Consider the following 17,162-nt stretch of genomic DNA (forward strand, 5'->3'; position numbering starts at 1 on the left):
TTGTGTTCATGCATGTCTTAATTTGTGCATATTTGTGTGTGCATTTCCAACACTGAACTCACCTGTCGGTCAGTCAGCGTGTAGATGTACTGCTGGTCTGGGCTGAACAGCATGTCTCTCAGTAAGGGACTTCCTCCCTCGCTTACAGTCACCTTCTCGTAGAGCACCGCTGGACGGTTGGGACTCACAGAGTTTACCAAGATCTACAGAGAAAAATAAAAGAGAACAAATACTCATAAATACTCCAAACTCTTATAAGAATCTTTCAAAAGTACTTTAACATATTCAAAGTGTTACTCGATTTCAATTCAATTTTATTTATAGTATCAAATCATAACAAGATATACAAGTAGAACTATGATCCTGCACCAATTAGTGTATTTTGAAAGGTTTTATCAGGCATTATCTAACCAAGAACTGTTCATGTTAATTTTTAAATTATGTAGAGCAGAGCGATATACAGTATTGTATTTGCATTAATATTTTGATAACAATTTCTACAAGATTAACATTTATTAGGCAACATTTCAAGTCTGAGTAAACAATTCCTTGTACAGCACCTATGACCAGCAGCTTTACAGTAAAAACTTTCATGGCAGAGGAATGTCTGAGATAGAGGAGTGTCTACATGTTGCTTGATAAAAGCCAGAACACAGTGTTAAACATTTTCAACTTGTAAGTTGCTCACATCATATCCAACAAACTCAAAACAAACTCACATTGCACATTTTCTACCAAACCAAAGTTGAAACGCACACTGTAGTCTCTGTGTATGTTTCTCCAGCTGGGAATATGGTCTGCATTTACTTCAGCAGTAACAGGTGGTTATTATTATAGTGGTAGGCAGTGTGAAATTATCAACATTTTGGAAAGAGCCTGCTTTACAGACCCAACAGCTTGATTGAAGGGCTGTGTGAATAGCAGTATTGAATATAGTATCATTATTGTGAACACAGACATGATTACAGGGGTATATGCTTGGAGAGGAACATTATTGACTGGGTAATGGTGTTATAACAACTGTAGAAAAAACAGCTCTATTCAGCACCTGGGAGGAACTAATAAAAACACTTTTAAAACTGAATAAATGTCACAAAGTAGTATGTATGAAAACATTGTGGTCCTCTATGAAGCCCAGAGAGAATTACAGTGAGACACTATCTTTGGATTTCAATGAAAACTTAACCATCCAATACACCTGTATTTAACAGTACAAGCGAGCAAGAGCGTACACAAATTAGTGTGCGTATGCTACAATTTTCTTTGTGAGCTTTGGCGAATCATTTGCCCAGATATGGAAAGTAATGGTGCAGATACAAGATAGCAGATTGGCTGGCTGGGGATGGCTATGAGCCAAAGTCATCTCGGGCAGCAAATGAAAAGTGCAGAGCGACAGGGGGGGAGGCCAAGTATCAGCTCTCCATTACTGAGCTTTGTCGACTCGCACTGCTATCAGCCCACTGTGACAAGGAAGAGACAGTAGGCAATGACTAGCTGGAAAATGATACTGAACACACACACACACACACACACACACAAATGGCTTCACACTCAGATAGATGAAATATGATAAGAAAAAAACAGACACAGGCATACACACACACAAACACATGATGATAGATATGCATACGGTAATATGTGTGTTGATAGATATGTACATGCACACACACAAACAGTTTTGCACGAGTGGACACTGAGTGCACACTTTGCGATGAAAGAATTTATTTACAATCTCACCAAAAGAAAACAGGGGCAACAATCCCATTATCTCTCACTGCCTGTGTGTGTGTGTGTGTGTGTATGCGCCAGAGAAAGGGGGCCAAGAAAGATGGAGAGAGAGAAAGAGCTCATAAGGCTGTGATGAAGCATTGGAGAAGAGGGAAATATTGATGTTATTATCTAGATAATGGGCCCGTAAACAAAAGATACATTTCATTCACTGATGGTTCAGATCTAGATGAGCACACACAAACACACAAACACACACATAGCAACATAGTTTTTAAACACAGCCAACCAGAATAAGGAAAACTGATGGCTGACACACACAAAGGTGAAGGCATCTCTCTCTCTCTCTCTCTCTCTCTCTCTCTCTCTCTCTCTCAAAAATAAGACCATTTCAGCTTGCAGACACATCTATCTCTGTACCAGTCACACAAGTCCAGTTCACTGGCTAATGACCGTTCAGCCTTGACTGGTTTGACACACACAATAATCCAGAGAATAAAAGTCTGTCTTTCTGTCAGGCTTTCTATCTTCTGTTTTGGTCCATCTGTGTGTAGCTCTGTGCATCTTCCAGTCTGCAAAATCCCAAATGTACAAACGACTGTTCATAGTGGATCTCACTTTGTCCATTTATTCCGGAATCACTTTAGAAACAGGGACTCAAACACTTGGTGTCGATTTTGCACATTACTTAATCTAAGTTTTTCCCTGAGACTTGAGACACTTTTTATTCTCTCCCTTCCATTTCCCGCTCTCTGAGGATGCACCACATTTACAGTATTAACATTAAAAGCAAAGTGTGGGGAGAGTGAGAAAGGTGAGAAAGAGAGAAAACAGAAGAGTGGGCGAGTGATAGTGGGTGACGTGTGAAAACAACAGGTAATAAATCGTCTCAAATCAATTTATTCCACAGGCGCTGCAGCCAAGAGTGTCCAGAGAATATGGAAAGAAAGGAGAGAACAAGGGACTATGGAATATAGAACAAACTGATGGATGGATGGATGGATGGATGGATGGATAACATTTATCTAATTGAATCAAACTGAGTTACTGTGCCTGGGAAACAAGCACTAGAATCTAATAATCAGGTTAAGAGGGGGAGCTGTACGTTAAGGAGGGTTAAGAGCTTATTCTAGAAGTGTACAAATGTGTGTACAATCATGTACGTGTGCATGCAAGCTTGCATGCCTGTGCATGTGTGTGTAGGTTTTCATAGTTATCTACAAGCACATGTAGTGTATTAACATGCACAAATCTGTATAAATTCACAGGTTTATGTTTACAATGCGTAGACATGCACAGCTCTATGTGAATGTGTGTGAGCATGAGTGTTAAGTTAACTATGTCAAGAAATCAATGCAATAGTCAGTGATGATTGGAGCCCCTACTGCTGCTCTCTCACTGTCTCCTCTGTATTGCTTAGCTTTCCGCTAAGTGGTTGATGGATGGATTCATAGAATGTTGCTGTGCTTGTGTTTTCAGGAAAAGCCCATCTCTACTCTCTTGTCAACATGCGTAATGTAACATTAACAGACTTCAAACACATTAGAGGCACCGTCTTAAGTAAGGACGTAGAAAAGCATAGAAAGATGGAGGAGAGGACGAAAACAAAGCAGAGTGTTTAAGAGTGTGGAAAAATTAGGATATGCAAAGCCACATGCAAAGAATAGCAGATGAATAATTACAGTAGGAAAAATTATAGTTCTTGGGCCCTATCTTGTACACCGATGCATGTATCATTCCTATTTTGCACCCGACGCACAGCGGACTTTTCCCTCCACAGACTTACGTCGGTAAATTAGGGAATGAACTTGCGCTCCTGGGGGCGGTTCAGCAAAAAGAGGAGGCGTGTTGTGGCGCAAACGTTCCCTGGTGCTATTTTGCAGTTTCAGAAAACAATTCCGACACAGACCAGGAAAAACCTAGTCTAAAGTCAGTGGAGCGTTACTCAGATGCTATTTTAAGGGCGCATGCTTGGCCGTGATGTAGAGTGTGCACACCGCGAACACACTTTGCTTCTCTCATCTCACGGACCCAGCAGTTCCCATTTTTGCAAACCATGCATAAATACAATGGAAAATATGACCTTGTTTTACACAACATTTCCATGAATGTGTTGATGACATAAATGAGGAAATATTAGAGGACTTAAGGAGATGTTGATGTTGAACTGCATGTGCCGATGCCACTTGACCCAAATGCCCCAGCAGCAGCACGGGAGAGGAGAGACAGAAGAGCTGCATCGTCTATAGTGAGGTAATCTTGGTCTAATGTTAAGACTACATTGCAAAAATATCACCATGCATTCATAACCTCCTGATTCAGTGAGAGTGAGCCCAAAACATCGGAAAGTATGTTTTTGTGACATTTCTTTATTTACATTTTGTCAAAAAGAAAAATCAATAGCAAACGTCTGTCTCCTTGGCTGTGCGCCCATGGATGTATTAAGAGCGTGCGCCTAGCAAATCCGCCATTATAATAGCAATCCGCCATGGAACAAGCGCGCCTGCTTTTAAGGGGAATGTGAGATAACGCTCTGATTGGTTTATTGCACGTTACGCCCAAACCTATGAGTAATGTAGCTACTTCAGACCAACCCATTTTAGATTTGCATCTGGCGCAAGAGTCATTCATCCCGCCGGTATAATAGCAACAGCGCCCGAGATCCGCCCACAAAGCTTCTTGCGTTTGGCGTTTGATACTTGAGTTTCAGATCGTTAAAATAGGGCCCCAAGTCTTTCAATGGCTCTGATGTAAAACTCAAATCCTGGCTGTTTATAACTGCTACTCCAAGATCTTCCATTACCTACAACTATTCCCTCCTGTTTTTGTAAATGTTTGTCAGATGGAAATGAAAAGAGAAGTTATTAATTAACTTGTGTTTTCCACTACAACTGTGCTATCTGGAGAGAAGTGGCCCCACAATCTCGAAAATAATGGACTGTGATATCTAATTTGGTAAATGAGTGAAACACGTTGTGGAATAACTTCTAGTGCATCCCTATAAAATGGCCCGTTTTTCATGCAGAGAGAACAGATTTTTTTATATATATATATATATAAAAAATCTGTTCTCTGTGCATTAACACCTCCCTAAACCCAACGAGCCACCCAAAATCCCCTGATGCCGAGTTTTATCTGTGCCAGGCAGGCCTGGTTAGCTCTGATAGACACAAAGGATAGCTAGCTGTCGATAGGGAGGCTGGCGGTATGAAGGTGAGAGAGTTGGGCGATAAGACGGTGGCACGTCAATGAGAATGATGCCTGTCATAGTCGAAAGTGACAACTGATGGAGCATGTGTACATGAAAGTGAGAGACTGAGAGGCAGAAAGAGACAGAGATTGTCAACTGTGTGTCCTCTGTTGCTGTATGACGTACTACGGGACGAAAGAGAGGTAGGGGAAAAAAAGAGAGGTAGGAAACAAAAAGGAGGACAAGTGAAGAGAGTGAGGGAGTGAAGAAGAACTGAAGGAGCTAAAGAAGGGTGAAAGAGAAGAAGAAGAAACATACTGTATAGAAATACTGCTTTACGCCGTAAATTTAAATAAAGGATGGGAAGTAAAATCAATAAAAGAGGAGTTAAGGAGGGACTTCAAAGACTCCAAGAAAATGAATTAGCAGCTCATGGAACGGAACACAATGAAATGGTCCGGGTGTTCCCAGGTCTGACTGAGAGCCAGCAAGAGCATATACGTAGCTCCAGTAATGGCTTTGACATTTCAAAGCAGATTTGTAGATGTGTGACCACAAAGCATACTTGGCTAACTTGTAGCATGTAGGAACACACATCACACATATCTCTCTCTCACACATATCTCTCTCTCACACACACACACACACACACACACACACACACACACACACACACACACCCTTATAGAGGGGTAAACTTGACATAACTAGGTCTACCCATGCATAATGGTAGCAGGCCCCACATTCCTGACTTTGATGTGGAAGGGGCCCCGTGTGTGTGTGTGTGTGTGTGTGTGTGTGTGTGTGTGTGTGTGTGTGTGTGTGTGTGTGTTTGAAGTGGGGAATTCAGTGTGGCCTTCCTCGGGGAAAAAAGCAAATGAAGAAAAGCAGCAAGTGGTACATGACTAGAGGAGAGAAAGGTGTCAGGGTCCTTCAGTCATTGGACTGTGGGAAGGAGTGATGGAGTGGGTGAAGGAGTGAACAACAGATGGCAATACTTGGTATTCGTGGGCTCTAGTATCTGGGTGATCTTGTGTATTGTAATGTATATCAGTGACAGGATTTATTTTTATCCAGGAGGCATTTTTTCTACCGTTAAAGATCATGTCATATGAACGAAAGCTCCAGAATAGCTACTAAATGGACAGTGTGGTGAGAGTTAAATGAACTTTGATGCTGAGCTTTTAAGTCAATGCGGACGAGAAGTTCTTAAAGTGAAAAAAAAATAGAAAATTGTTAATCTTTCCAAAAAAGTGGAAAAACGAACAATTATAATTTCATGACAAATGGGCAAACATCATCCATATGATAATACAGATGGTGTAATATGATTGAAAGCTCAAAAGTTAGTATTATCATTACTACTTTTCAAGAGAAATTTCCATCTTAGCTGATATACCTATCACAAATGTATCCAACTTTCATCTTAACCCTGACCTTACTGACACCTTACAACATCATTGTGTCTGGGATCAATTCACACAGCCAAATAGACTCCTAAAACAATCATACACATCATATTGGGCTCAGGGGAGACTAACTAATCACAGCTCGATGTCAACGTCCCCTATATCCTCTTTGTCCCTCTTTAAGCTGTGTTTTCTGCAGCAGGGGTTTCAGATAAAGGGGCTGAAATCACTTCCTATCGCTTGGTGAGTTTGGCAGAACTTGAGCGCGACAAGACACAAAACAAATTCACCAAATTGTGTGCATGCGTACGTTTCAGGGCATTTAGTTAATTACAGAAGTTTAAGAGGACAGGGCCACTAGCACATGAGCCTGTACTCTCAAAGACACACCACACACACACACACACACACACACACACACACACACACACACACAGGTAAGGTATAGTGGATAGTACTACATTCATTCTCTCGCATACTGCTGCAGTGCATTGTTAGTGAATTGAGAACATCACATAAGTTGTTTTATCTGGCAAAAAGAGACTTAATTTAAACTTATTTTTCTCCCATAGCTCCAATGACTGTGTGTGTGTGTGTGTGTGTGTGTGTGTGTGTGTGTGTGTGTGTGTGTGTGTGTGTGTGTGTGTGTGTGTGTGTGTGTGTGTGTGTGTGTGTGTGTGTGTTTGAGAGAGAAGTGACGAAGTTAGAAGCTGGGAGCAGATGGAGCATCACACGAGTTGGTGATCGCCCTGATATATCTATGGGACAAATCCCCCACCATTCCAGCCACACCCACCCACCCACCCACCCACCACCCCCACACACACACACACACGACACATAGGAGAGCTCAGAGTAAAGCTATACCATATGTGGGTCAGACAGCCTTTCCTTCAACAGCACCAAGAAAGACAAAGAGCTTTGGTGACAATGATGGAGTAGGCGAGCACTCAAACACATATAGATATACCGTATATATACACACAGTCAGTGGAATGTCAGTGTAGCTGCTATCATAACACTGTGTCTGTGTCTGGAGCGGGTTATTTTAAGGTCTGGGAAGGAGAGCAGATGCATCATGAATTTGGCTCTCTTTTATTTTAGTTTAAGCGGGCTTTATTGGTGTGAAATTTGACAGCATTTGTATTTTTGAGAGGATGTGCATTAAAAGGAAGCCCTGCTATGGTGAGAAGTCCTAGCTTCTTAAAATTACATGTTTATTTATGTCTATTCACAGAAATAGATACATAAGCTCATGATAGACTAAATAACCTAGACGAAGGAAAGAGAGGGAGCGAAGAGGGTAAAACAAATCATTTTCCACACACCACCACACATTACTGACACTAATGCAAACACCTTGATGGGTTTTCAAGTGCTTGTCTATCATTATCACCGCTCCATTAAAAAGGAAATGCAATCTATTTTCATCTTTCTAATGTTTCTACATTAGATATTTTTCAGTTTAAAAACATCTGTTACTGTATGAGGTAAGTTGAGATTTGGTTGTCAGCATGTAATTTCATGAGCACTTTATTCATCTTACAATACAAGTGACAAAAGTATATTTTAAATGAAGCACGTTTTGAAGCGGCACCTGACAGGTTCAATCAAAGATCTTACATCAAGCACTCGTCACCGAGTTCAAATATGTTGCTGTGTAATCCAGTGTATTCTGTCATATCAGGTTACTTGCTATGCCAGCTCTTATTGACTGGCTTTGGTATTCACCCACATGTCTACACCATGGTTATTCATGTGTGAGCCTGTGGCCTTTCACCAGCAGAGCTTACAAAAGGTCACATACTCACACACACACAGCTACAACAGGCTGTGGAGGAAGAGGAGGCAAGAAAAAAAACAAAAAGGAGAGAAACGGAACAAAAGGCACCAGCCACATGTGGTATGATCCTCCTAGCGCACATGCATGCATACAATACAGTGTAAAAACGGTGAAAGAAAGTGAGCTGCTTTAACAGAAAATTAAACCTATTCATCACTGTTAAGGCCTTTTTAAATCTCATGCTCGCTCAAATTAAAAAGAACTTGCAATGCATTTCTCTCCTTTTCTCTCATTCATCTCCTGTGTACCTTTTCCCCCCTTTCCTCCTCTCTACCTTTCCTTCCTCCCTCCTCTTTCCCTCCAAATTAAATGCCTTTAGCTTACCGTCCTCGGATAAGTGCGTGTAGCGAGTCGCTAGACATGGCGCGGCGGCGGCGGCATTTCATCTTCCGACCAACACTAAATCACGCTAACTCAATCATCTGCATGGAGTTACACACACACACACACAAGGCTGCGAGTGTGAAAAGCACTTCCTCTAAAGCGGTGCTTTACTATGACTGATTTTATCAGCTGTCTTGCAAACGGGGGAAGAAATTGCAGCACAACATTATCATATACAATAAGATGAGACTCAAAGATAGAGCTTTCCAATTGAACGCCTTTTTAGTGTTGCCATTCAAATGAGAAAAGACCTCCTCTTACATCGAGGCGCAACACAAATCCCTTATGGGATATTTCAACCGAGACAATATTACACATTTACATCAAAGACTGCTGAGAGGATATTTATGTTAAATACAAAAGATGCATACACTTAAAGACTATATTTAATATTTACACGGCTATGGGTGCTTGCACATAAGAAAAGCAACCTGGCACATGATTCCCACAGTGACAATGGCATGTTTGGACCACTGCTAACCCCTTCAAGTCGCTGAGACAAAGCCAATGCTTTTACATGCACAGCAGTAACCGGGTAACCCCGGTTAGTGAATAACAGGGTCATGCCAGTTCTCCCCCTATACATGAGCGTGGAAGAATGGGAAGAATGATGGGAGTAACTCTACCTCCTGTACAGTACGCTTTTTCTTCCAGTTAACCTATGTAAAAATTATCCCAAACGGCCACTACATTAGTCTTATTTAACAACTTAATGTTTCATTTACATACTCTTGTCACCGCACAGTGTTCTTGCCAAATGACTTACAACTTGTTCGGCTCACTATATCTGTAATCAGTGTCGGGTGGAATTAGCAAGCTAACTTTGTTAGCTAACTATTATTAATGTTAGCCAGCGGCCGCAGCGGAGGCTGCTCGGTCCCTCCACTTTTTCGACGAGAAAAAGCATCGGCAGCGCCGAAAATGGACAATCTGTTTAGCCATCTCCCGGTTTCTGCTACTGCCTCAGTGGGGAGTAAAACAGATGGGCAGCAGACTCCGCGGGACAGCCAATGGTCCCGCCGCTGATTCGGGCAACGCTGTTTTGTTGTATGGTACCATAAGCAACGACTACGACTCATAGCGCTTACGGATTATGATCATTTCCGGTTCAAAAACCACTTCAGGTGAGTGGGGAGGGGCAGTTGGATCACGCGCATACGCTTAAACCGATATTAACCGATACCTTAATACTCCGTTTAAGGTGTATACATGCAGGAATACCCCGGTTACTGAAGGAGTTCTCTACCTCTGTTAACCGAGTAATGAGAACTTTAACAGGGGTAAGGCTTTTGACAAATCGGGGTATTAGCTTAACTTAAACTGCATGTAAACGAGAGCTATGCTTACAAGCTGCTGGTCTTATCAGACACAGGAAGGTAGGAATCTAAACAAAGATTGGGAAGAGTGCTAAATGCAATGAGGGGGGACAGATGCTATCATCTATGGAGTGTGTATGTGGCTTTGAAGAGAGAAGTGGAGAACATACAAACACAGGAAGAGATCGGCTTGGGAGTAGAGTGTTTGTGTTGAGTGCGAGTGTAGGAGTGGGGGAGGCTGTGTTTGTGTGAGAGAAAGTCTGTGTGCATACAAAGCGTGCGAGACAGTCTATCAATTTGCATGTGTAGCAGAATGTTTGCGTGCACTGAATTCATGCAAGTGTGCATTTGTGTGTATGGAGTTAATCTGAACCAGTCACATTAAAAAAGGCATCAAGTGACTCTATGCAGCGTCGCTTGACCCACCATTTACTGACTAGATCAGCCATTCACTAGGATTACAGCGAGTAAGACCTAATATTCAGCTGTAATTACCAAGGTGGGTATATGTGTGTGTGTGTGTGTGTGTGTGTGTGTGTGTGTGTGTGTGTGTGTGTGTGTGTGTGTGTGTGTGTGTGTGTGTGTGTGTGTGTGTGTGTGTGTGTGTGTGTGTGTGTGCGCGTGAGTGTGCCATCCTGTGGGAGAGCCAAAGTTATTACATGGCCACTGGTGCCTCTAATAGCATCTTTTAGGGAGAGAGGGAGGAGGGAGAGAGGGAGAGATGACTGATTTCCATCTTTCTTGGGAAAGAGCAGTATTATGGCGGAGGAATTCTATGGTGGTTAAGATATGGGTCTGTTTTGACTGCACCGTCATGTGAGAGTGTGTGTGGGTGTGTGCAGATGTTTGTAATAGATGTAACACAAGAGGCTAATGGGAGCCAGGCCAAAACCACACCTCAGCGTAATGTGTGCCAAACCATTCCTGGCCACAAATGCCTGCCTCTCCTCTGCCTCTTTCATTTCTCCATCTTTTCATTTTTATTTCACCCTCTCCTGACGAATTTCTTTTCTTCTCACTTTCAACTTCTTTCCCCTCCTCTTTATTTTTGTTTTGAAACTTTCCTTCCCTTCGCCCCTTAATCCTCTTCTTTTTCTTTGAGTTCTGGCCCTTTCTCTCAACAGTATCTTCCCCTTCCTGTCTTTCCAAAACACAAGCAGTAAAGGGGGAAAAAAAACCTTACTCAGCTCTTACACACACCACAGACACCCATGACAGAAAAAGAAACACCGAGAGAGACCAGAAAGAGAGAAGTTGACGTAAACAAAGTTAAGATAAGCACAGAAAGCAGCGGACCACAACATCGTCAATTGGTGACACAGAAGATGTTTTAAATTAAAGAATAAGGTTGCTGGTAACAATAGGAGGCTTGGTGGCTTAAATGAAAGGAGGTTAAGGGGGAAGAAAAGTAATGACAGAACACACACATATAATGTCTGGCAGTTGTAAGGAACGAGGAATGCAGATGGTGTTTAAAATGAGCTTTTATAGCGTGGTTTAGAGCGATTTACAGCAGTGGTTGACCTTGTGTGTGTGTGTGTGTGTGTGTGTGTGTGTGTGTGTGTGTGTGTGTGTGTGTGTTCAATCAGTGAGTGGCAGTGTGCTAGCATGGCACACTATTCAGAATGTGTTCCAGTAAGAAGCACTGCTCCACCCACTTTCTAACACCCCTTATTTCTTTTCTTGGTCTTCATTTTAGTTTTTCTTCTCGTTTAGTCTATAAAGTATCAAGAAATAGTGAAAAATGCCCATCACAATTCACCAGAGCTCAAACTAATGTTTGTACCCAAATATATTTAATTTGCGATCACATACAACAACAAAAAAGCAGTAAATGGCCACTTTTAAGAAGCCGGAGCCAGCAAATGTTGTCGTGGGATCTTTTGGTTTGATAAATGACTTAAAGGCCCAGTCACACCAGAAAGTGGCACAGCGAAAATTCAACTGCAGTCTTTGTGAAATAAGCAGTGCCAGAAGCTTGGTAATGCAGGGACTACTCACAGGTAGCTGGAGAGCTAATGGCTAGCACACTAGCAAGCCAGGAACATGCTAGTCAGTCAAGAGAAAGTAAAATTTGTTCTGTACAGTACCGGTAACTCACCCCTATAATTCTATCCAATAAAGTTTTATTGAAGAAGGAAATCTAACATTGCTAGCTTGCTAAATGTTAGTTAATTAATTAAAGCTTGTTAGCTCCTTGTAAACAGGTCAATGAGTTCACACAGTTTATTCAAAAGAGGTATTCGTACAATCGACTCCTACATCATTACAGTCTGCAAACCATTGACCTTTTAATGGAGCAGTTTGTACTCTGACAGAGGACGGTAACTTAAAGTGGTAGGAACAAAACAGCTAATAACCTACAATAGAGTCCTCCATTTTGCACTCTGTGGCTGAACATTCCCTCAAAGGTCAACGCATCAAGACAGTTTGCTATGTTTGTGTCGCAAAGCCTTTGAAAAGATTAACTCATTAATCAACGATTCAATTCAACACTACACTTGATTATTCAAATTCGTAAGATGTCAGTGGAGATCATGTTGTGATAGTTATCGCAATAATAATTTTGCCAATATCACCAAACTTGCTCAGTGTCTGTTACACACTGTATAAGTAGGTCAAAAGTGCAAACGCAGGGAAAGGTATAGGATGTTGGGTTAGCAGGGATAGCTGTGTGTGTGTGTGTGTGTGTGTGTGTGTGTGTGTGTGTGTGTGTGTGTGTGTGTGTGTGTGTGTGTGTGTGTGTGTGTGTGTGTGTGTGTGTATGCATGCTGTGTCAGTTCCACATAACAAGATAGTGTCAGGGGAGGGGGGAAAAGAAAAAAGAACTTTGGGTTTGAGTCAAAAACACCCAAATATGTGTCTTGCTTTTGAGTTTAATGGTGATGTAAGATGTGATCTGTAGGTCTGGTTGGCTTTCAGCTGTTAGCTTAACACGGTTGGACTCTATTGGTGTTTGTCCAGGAGCAAGGTCTCGGTTTTCTTTGGCATGAAGCTCTCTCCTCAGCTCTGCTGAGAGCTGAGGAGAGAGATGTACTGATGGATGAGGTTTAAGTTATTAATGCACCGAATCTAGACAGGGAGAGGGGGCGGGTAGCTTTTTCAAAACTAAAAATATGCTAAAGTATCTACGGTACATGACTGTGTGACATAATGTAATATAGCATTGCTTTTTCCACTTCCTTCATTGGAAGAAGCCAAGTTCTCTTCTCCACCCAAGCAAAGACAACATTAGTTTCTGTCTGAAACCAAAAGCCTATCCCTACAGTATGGCAAGACAAAATATGAAATGTTTTCCTCTACTGACTTAGCTTTTATCTCCTCGTCCCTCCATCCCCAGGTGAGGCCACCCACTTTTTTTGCCCAGATTGCTAACTCTTTTTTTGAGGAGGTGCCAGAGGAAAGTCCCTGGCTTGGGTTTGGGCCTGGTGAGGGGAATCCACCTCTGAAACTGAGCAGGGGAGAAAAAGGAGAACTGGGAAGACTGGCACTGACAGGAACACAAATGAGAGTTGGAGGAGTGTGACTTTCACGCCTTCCCCGAAATTCTTTTGTGCTTGAAACTCTCTCTCAACGCTTTTTCTTCCATCGCTTCATCCCCGTGTTGTTCATGCAGCATTCTTCTCCTCTTTAAATTTTTATTTCTCACTCCATCTCTCAGCTCAGTTCCCATTTTCCTTCCTCTCTCCCTCCCTGCCCGCTCATTCCAGTCTCCTGGTGTGCTGTAATGGTCCACAGGGATGGTCTTGGCTGCTGCCGACCAAATACAACGAGCATGACTGATTTAAGAACCAAAAGACTGGACTGGACAGTGTGTGTGTGTGTGTGTGTGTGTGTGTGTGTGTGTGTGTGTGTGTGTGTGTGTGTGTGTGTGTGTGTGTGTGTGTCCACGTACAAGAGAGAGAGAGAGATTAAACAGAGGGAGAGAAAGTGGAAAGTCCAGGACAAGCTGAAGTAAAAAAATTAAACAACTGAAGGATGAGAAAAAGAGACTGAGCCGTTACAGTCACAGAGAAACCACACATTCAAAGCTTTAACTGGACCCTATTAAAACACACACACACACACACACACACACACACACACACACACACACACACACACACACACACACACACACACACACACACACACACACACACACACACACACACACACACACACACACACACACGGTGTAGTAACTTAGTGTGTTTAGTGTGTGTGTGAGAGGAAAGGGACAGCTGTGGAGCATACATGGTGACATTTAGCAGATGTACAAGCCATGTGCACGCTCACACCAAGACATGACCTAGTCCCAGGCGCTATTTAATCCCTTACAGTCGTGATATTACTCATTAAGTGACGCCAATAGAAGGGAAAAGACGAAGATACATTAACATTTTAACCATAGCCTCCTCTATTTTGAAATATTAAGAATACTGTCATAGCTCAATGTCTGACCTTCCCTTTTCCACGTTTTGTACAGTTGGTAACAGGTAATTTAGGATCTCCTGTGGTAATCAGGTTGGACGTCAGTGTACGGGCTTATCTGCTAATGTTAGCTGCCAACCGTTACCTTGAAACCATCCAGCAAATAGACGGTACCGTTTGATTTAACGTCACCGCTCATTTTACACACAGTTTAACAACAAAACTAAACGCTGAGTGAACATTACTAGCCATGTTTTTCATGTTGGTTTTGAGTGGTATGCACCCCCCACTAACCTGGAAAACGGTTTTAACACGTTAATACAGCGTTCTGCAGCGGGGAGTCAAAGGCAGAGGGACCGTCACAGCAGCGTTAGCTAACATTAGCGTCTTGTCTCATCGGGGGTCTGATAAACAGTAAATTCATCAAAGTCAGTGTGCCCAACACTATTTTCCAATAAACTGTAGCTGTCAAATTTCACGGCACCCGCGTGAGTGCGGATTTCATGCCGCGGCTTTCGTCGCTGTTTATCACTTATTGAGTGAAGTAGTACTCGCCCTGTTGTTTATTTGGTTTCCATGACTTCGCGAGTGATGACGTCCTGTCACTGTTCCAGTTGCTCTGCTCACCCTAGGGGGAGAGAGAGAGCGAATGACAGTAGAGCAGACGGCTCTACGACTTTATCACTTTTCATAAACAGCTGAAGGAACGGTGGCGTGTTGTACATAGCGGAAACCCTGTTGTGCGTCTGCCCTATTTCTGATACCATGGCGTGGGAAATTTTACCGTGGCGCACCGCCACTATGCTATCAACATAGAGGAAACACAGATCCTCGACGTTCCACTTCCGGGATTGCTCCGGTGCCGCAGGAAATTCCACCGGATGCATGTCTTTTCGCCGATGTCAGTTACCTTCCGCTTTCTTTGTGTTGGAATTTTAAACTCCGGTGGATTTATGAGAACTATGGGTACCTGCTCCTCAGATCTCTGCATGGTAAATTGAGACAGCTAGCTAGACTATCTGTCCAATCTGAGTTTTCTCTCGCAAGAACGTACACATTCCGAGGCTATTCTGCAGCGGCTCGGTGCGGAGCTTAGCACCGCTCATGACGATTGTGATTGGTTTAAAGAAATGCCAATAAACCAGAGCACGTTTTTTAACTCATCACGGAATGCTGTGTGGACTTGCCAGACCCTCCTCCGCAGCGTGTGGAGGAAGGGTTGAGGTCGATAACAGTGTAAAATTATTTCTTGTCTCCTGGCCAATGAGCGGAGGTGAATAGACAAAACCAGGAATGGGATACTGTCCCACTGCCAATGAGCTGAGCTGAGTAAAAAAAATTAAAAATCACTCACCAGCTACATTTTAGTCAATAAAAAAGTGGTACACTGTACCAGATAGTGGGTACAGCTTTCCAGCCTCTGGGCCCAGATGGATAGATACATATTATGCTTCTATATGTGGGCTGCAAGTTTGGCGTGCTGCACTCAAATAACGCCTATTAATACCTCCACTGCTCAACTAGAGGCCACTTTACACTGTCTTATGTAACTGCAGTGTCACAGAGGGCACAGATAGAGGAAGACTATGGTACGTAAACACACAGGAATACACTCCTCTGCAAATATGCATGCAAATCTCTGAGTGCGCACATGCACGCACACACACACACACACACACACACACACACACACACACACACACACACACACACACACACACACACACACACACACACACACACACACACACCATGCCATAGCAGTGCACAGCTGGTACGACCAGGTGGAGGACAGATGCCCCGCCTCTGGTTTGGCCTGTGGCCATGGTAACACAATGGGGCCTGGCCAATGGCTGTAGTGTCTGGGGAAGAGGTGGGGGTGGATTTGACACCCAAAGCTATCCAGATGATACAGCCCACCCACGTTCAACCACATTCCTGCCAAATTATGACAATTAGAAGCTGTAATCGACGGCTGTATGTTTCTGTGGGTTCATCCAGGGCTGAGCAGCAGTCCGACAATTAGCAAGAGCAAATTTGGCAACATCCAAATGAACAGGGACATTACCAGGAAAACCAGGAACAAGTTGTTTGCAAACGTTGTAAGTTTTCGTGAGTCTTTTGTAATAAATAGCGTTTGTTTCCCACATGGAGAAGCTGTGTTTACGTGATTTACAGTGCAATAAACCATAACTAAAATATTATGTTGTAATGTGTTGAAAGAGCTGAACTTTGAGCAGTCCCACAGGCTCAAAGTACAGAGAGAAGGGCAGCATTAAAAAAAAAACAGAAAGAAACGAAGGATAAAAGGAGGAATGATAAAGGAGAAAACTGAATAAAAGCTGAGTGATGAGTGTGAGACCTTTTTAAATCAGAGGCTGCAAATTACTAACAGATAATGGGTGTGTGTGGTTTGTCTGTTTGAGAGAAAGAGACAAAGGCAAACACAGAGAGAAAGCTAAGTTTGTCTGAAGTGGTGGCCAGCTGGGTCAACTCTCATTCCTCTAGCGAGGGGAGGTAAGGAGAGGGCGGGGGGAGGGGGAGATGGGGTAGATCCAGGAGGGAGGGAATCCAAGAAAACACAGAAGAGAAGAATGATAGAAAGACATCAACAGCAGATGACAAGGAAGTGAGATTAAGACCATTAGTCACATACTATCGGGAAGAGGGTGGGGACACGGAACAGAAAAGAAGGAAAGAGAATGACATGAAAGATCAATCTTTGCTCTGCAGTGTTTTTTTCCCCCAACCAGCAAGTCTGTCTGTTTCATCAGTGTCTTCGTAGGTGATAGTCAACTTGGACTGAGAAAAAAAAAAACTAAAAACAAGGTGATGAGGGGAATACATAACTCTTGAACACTCTCAAACCTTAGTCCTTT

The 17,162-nt window shown here is 42.8% G+C and overlaps 1 protein-coding gene across 2 annotated transcripts in view; it reads right to left on the reverse strand.

Moving 5' to 3' along the window:
* LOC120557709 (plexin-A1-like) overlaps nt 1–17,162 on the reverse strand; it is a 207,587-nt gene that overhangs the window by 110,121 nt on the left and 80,304 nt on the right. For both annotated transcript variants that reach the window (XM_039798261.1, XM_039798260.1), the window contains exon 5: nt 63–203. In XM_039798261.1, the coding sequence (XP_039654195.1) occupies nt 63–203 (141 nt within the window). The remainder of the gene's footprint in view (nt 1–62; nt 204–17,162) is intronic.

The sequence above is a fragment of the Perca fluviatilis genome, chromosome 4, assembly GCF_010015445.1.
Source record: "Perca fluviatilis chromosome 4, GENO_Pfluv_1.0, whole genome shotgun sequence".
Lineage (NCBI taxonomy): Eukaryota > Metazoa > Chordata > Actinopteri > Perciformes > Percidae > Perca > Perca fluviatilis.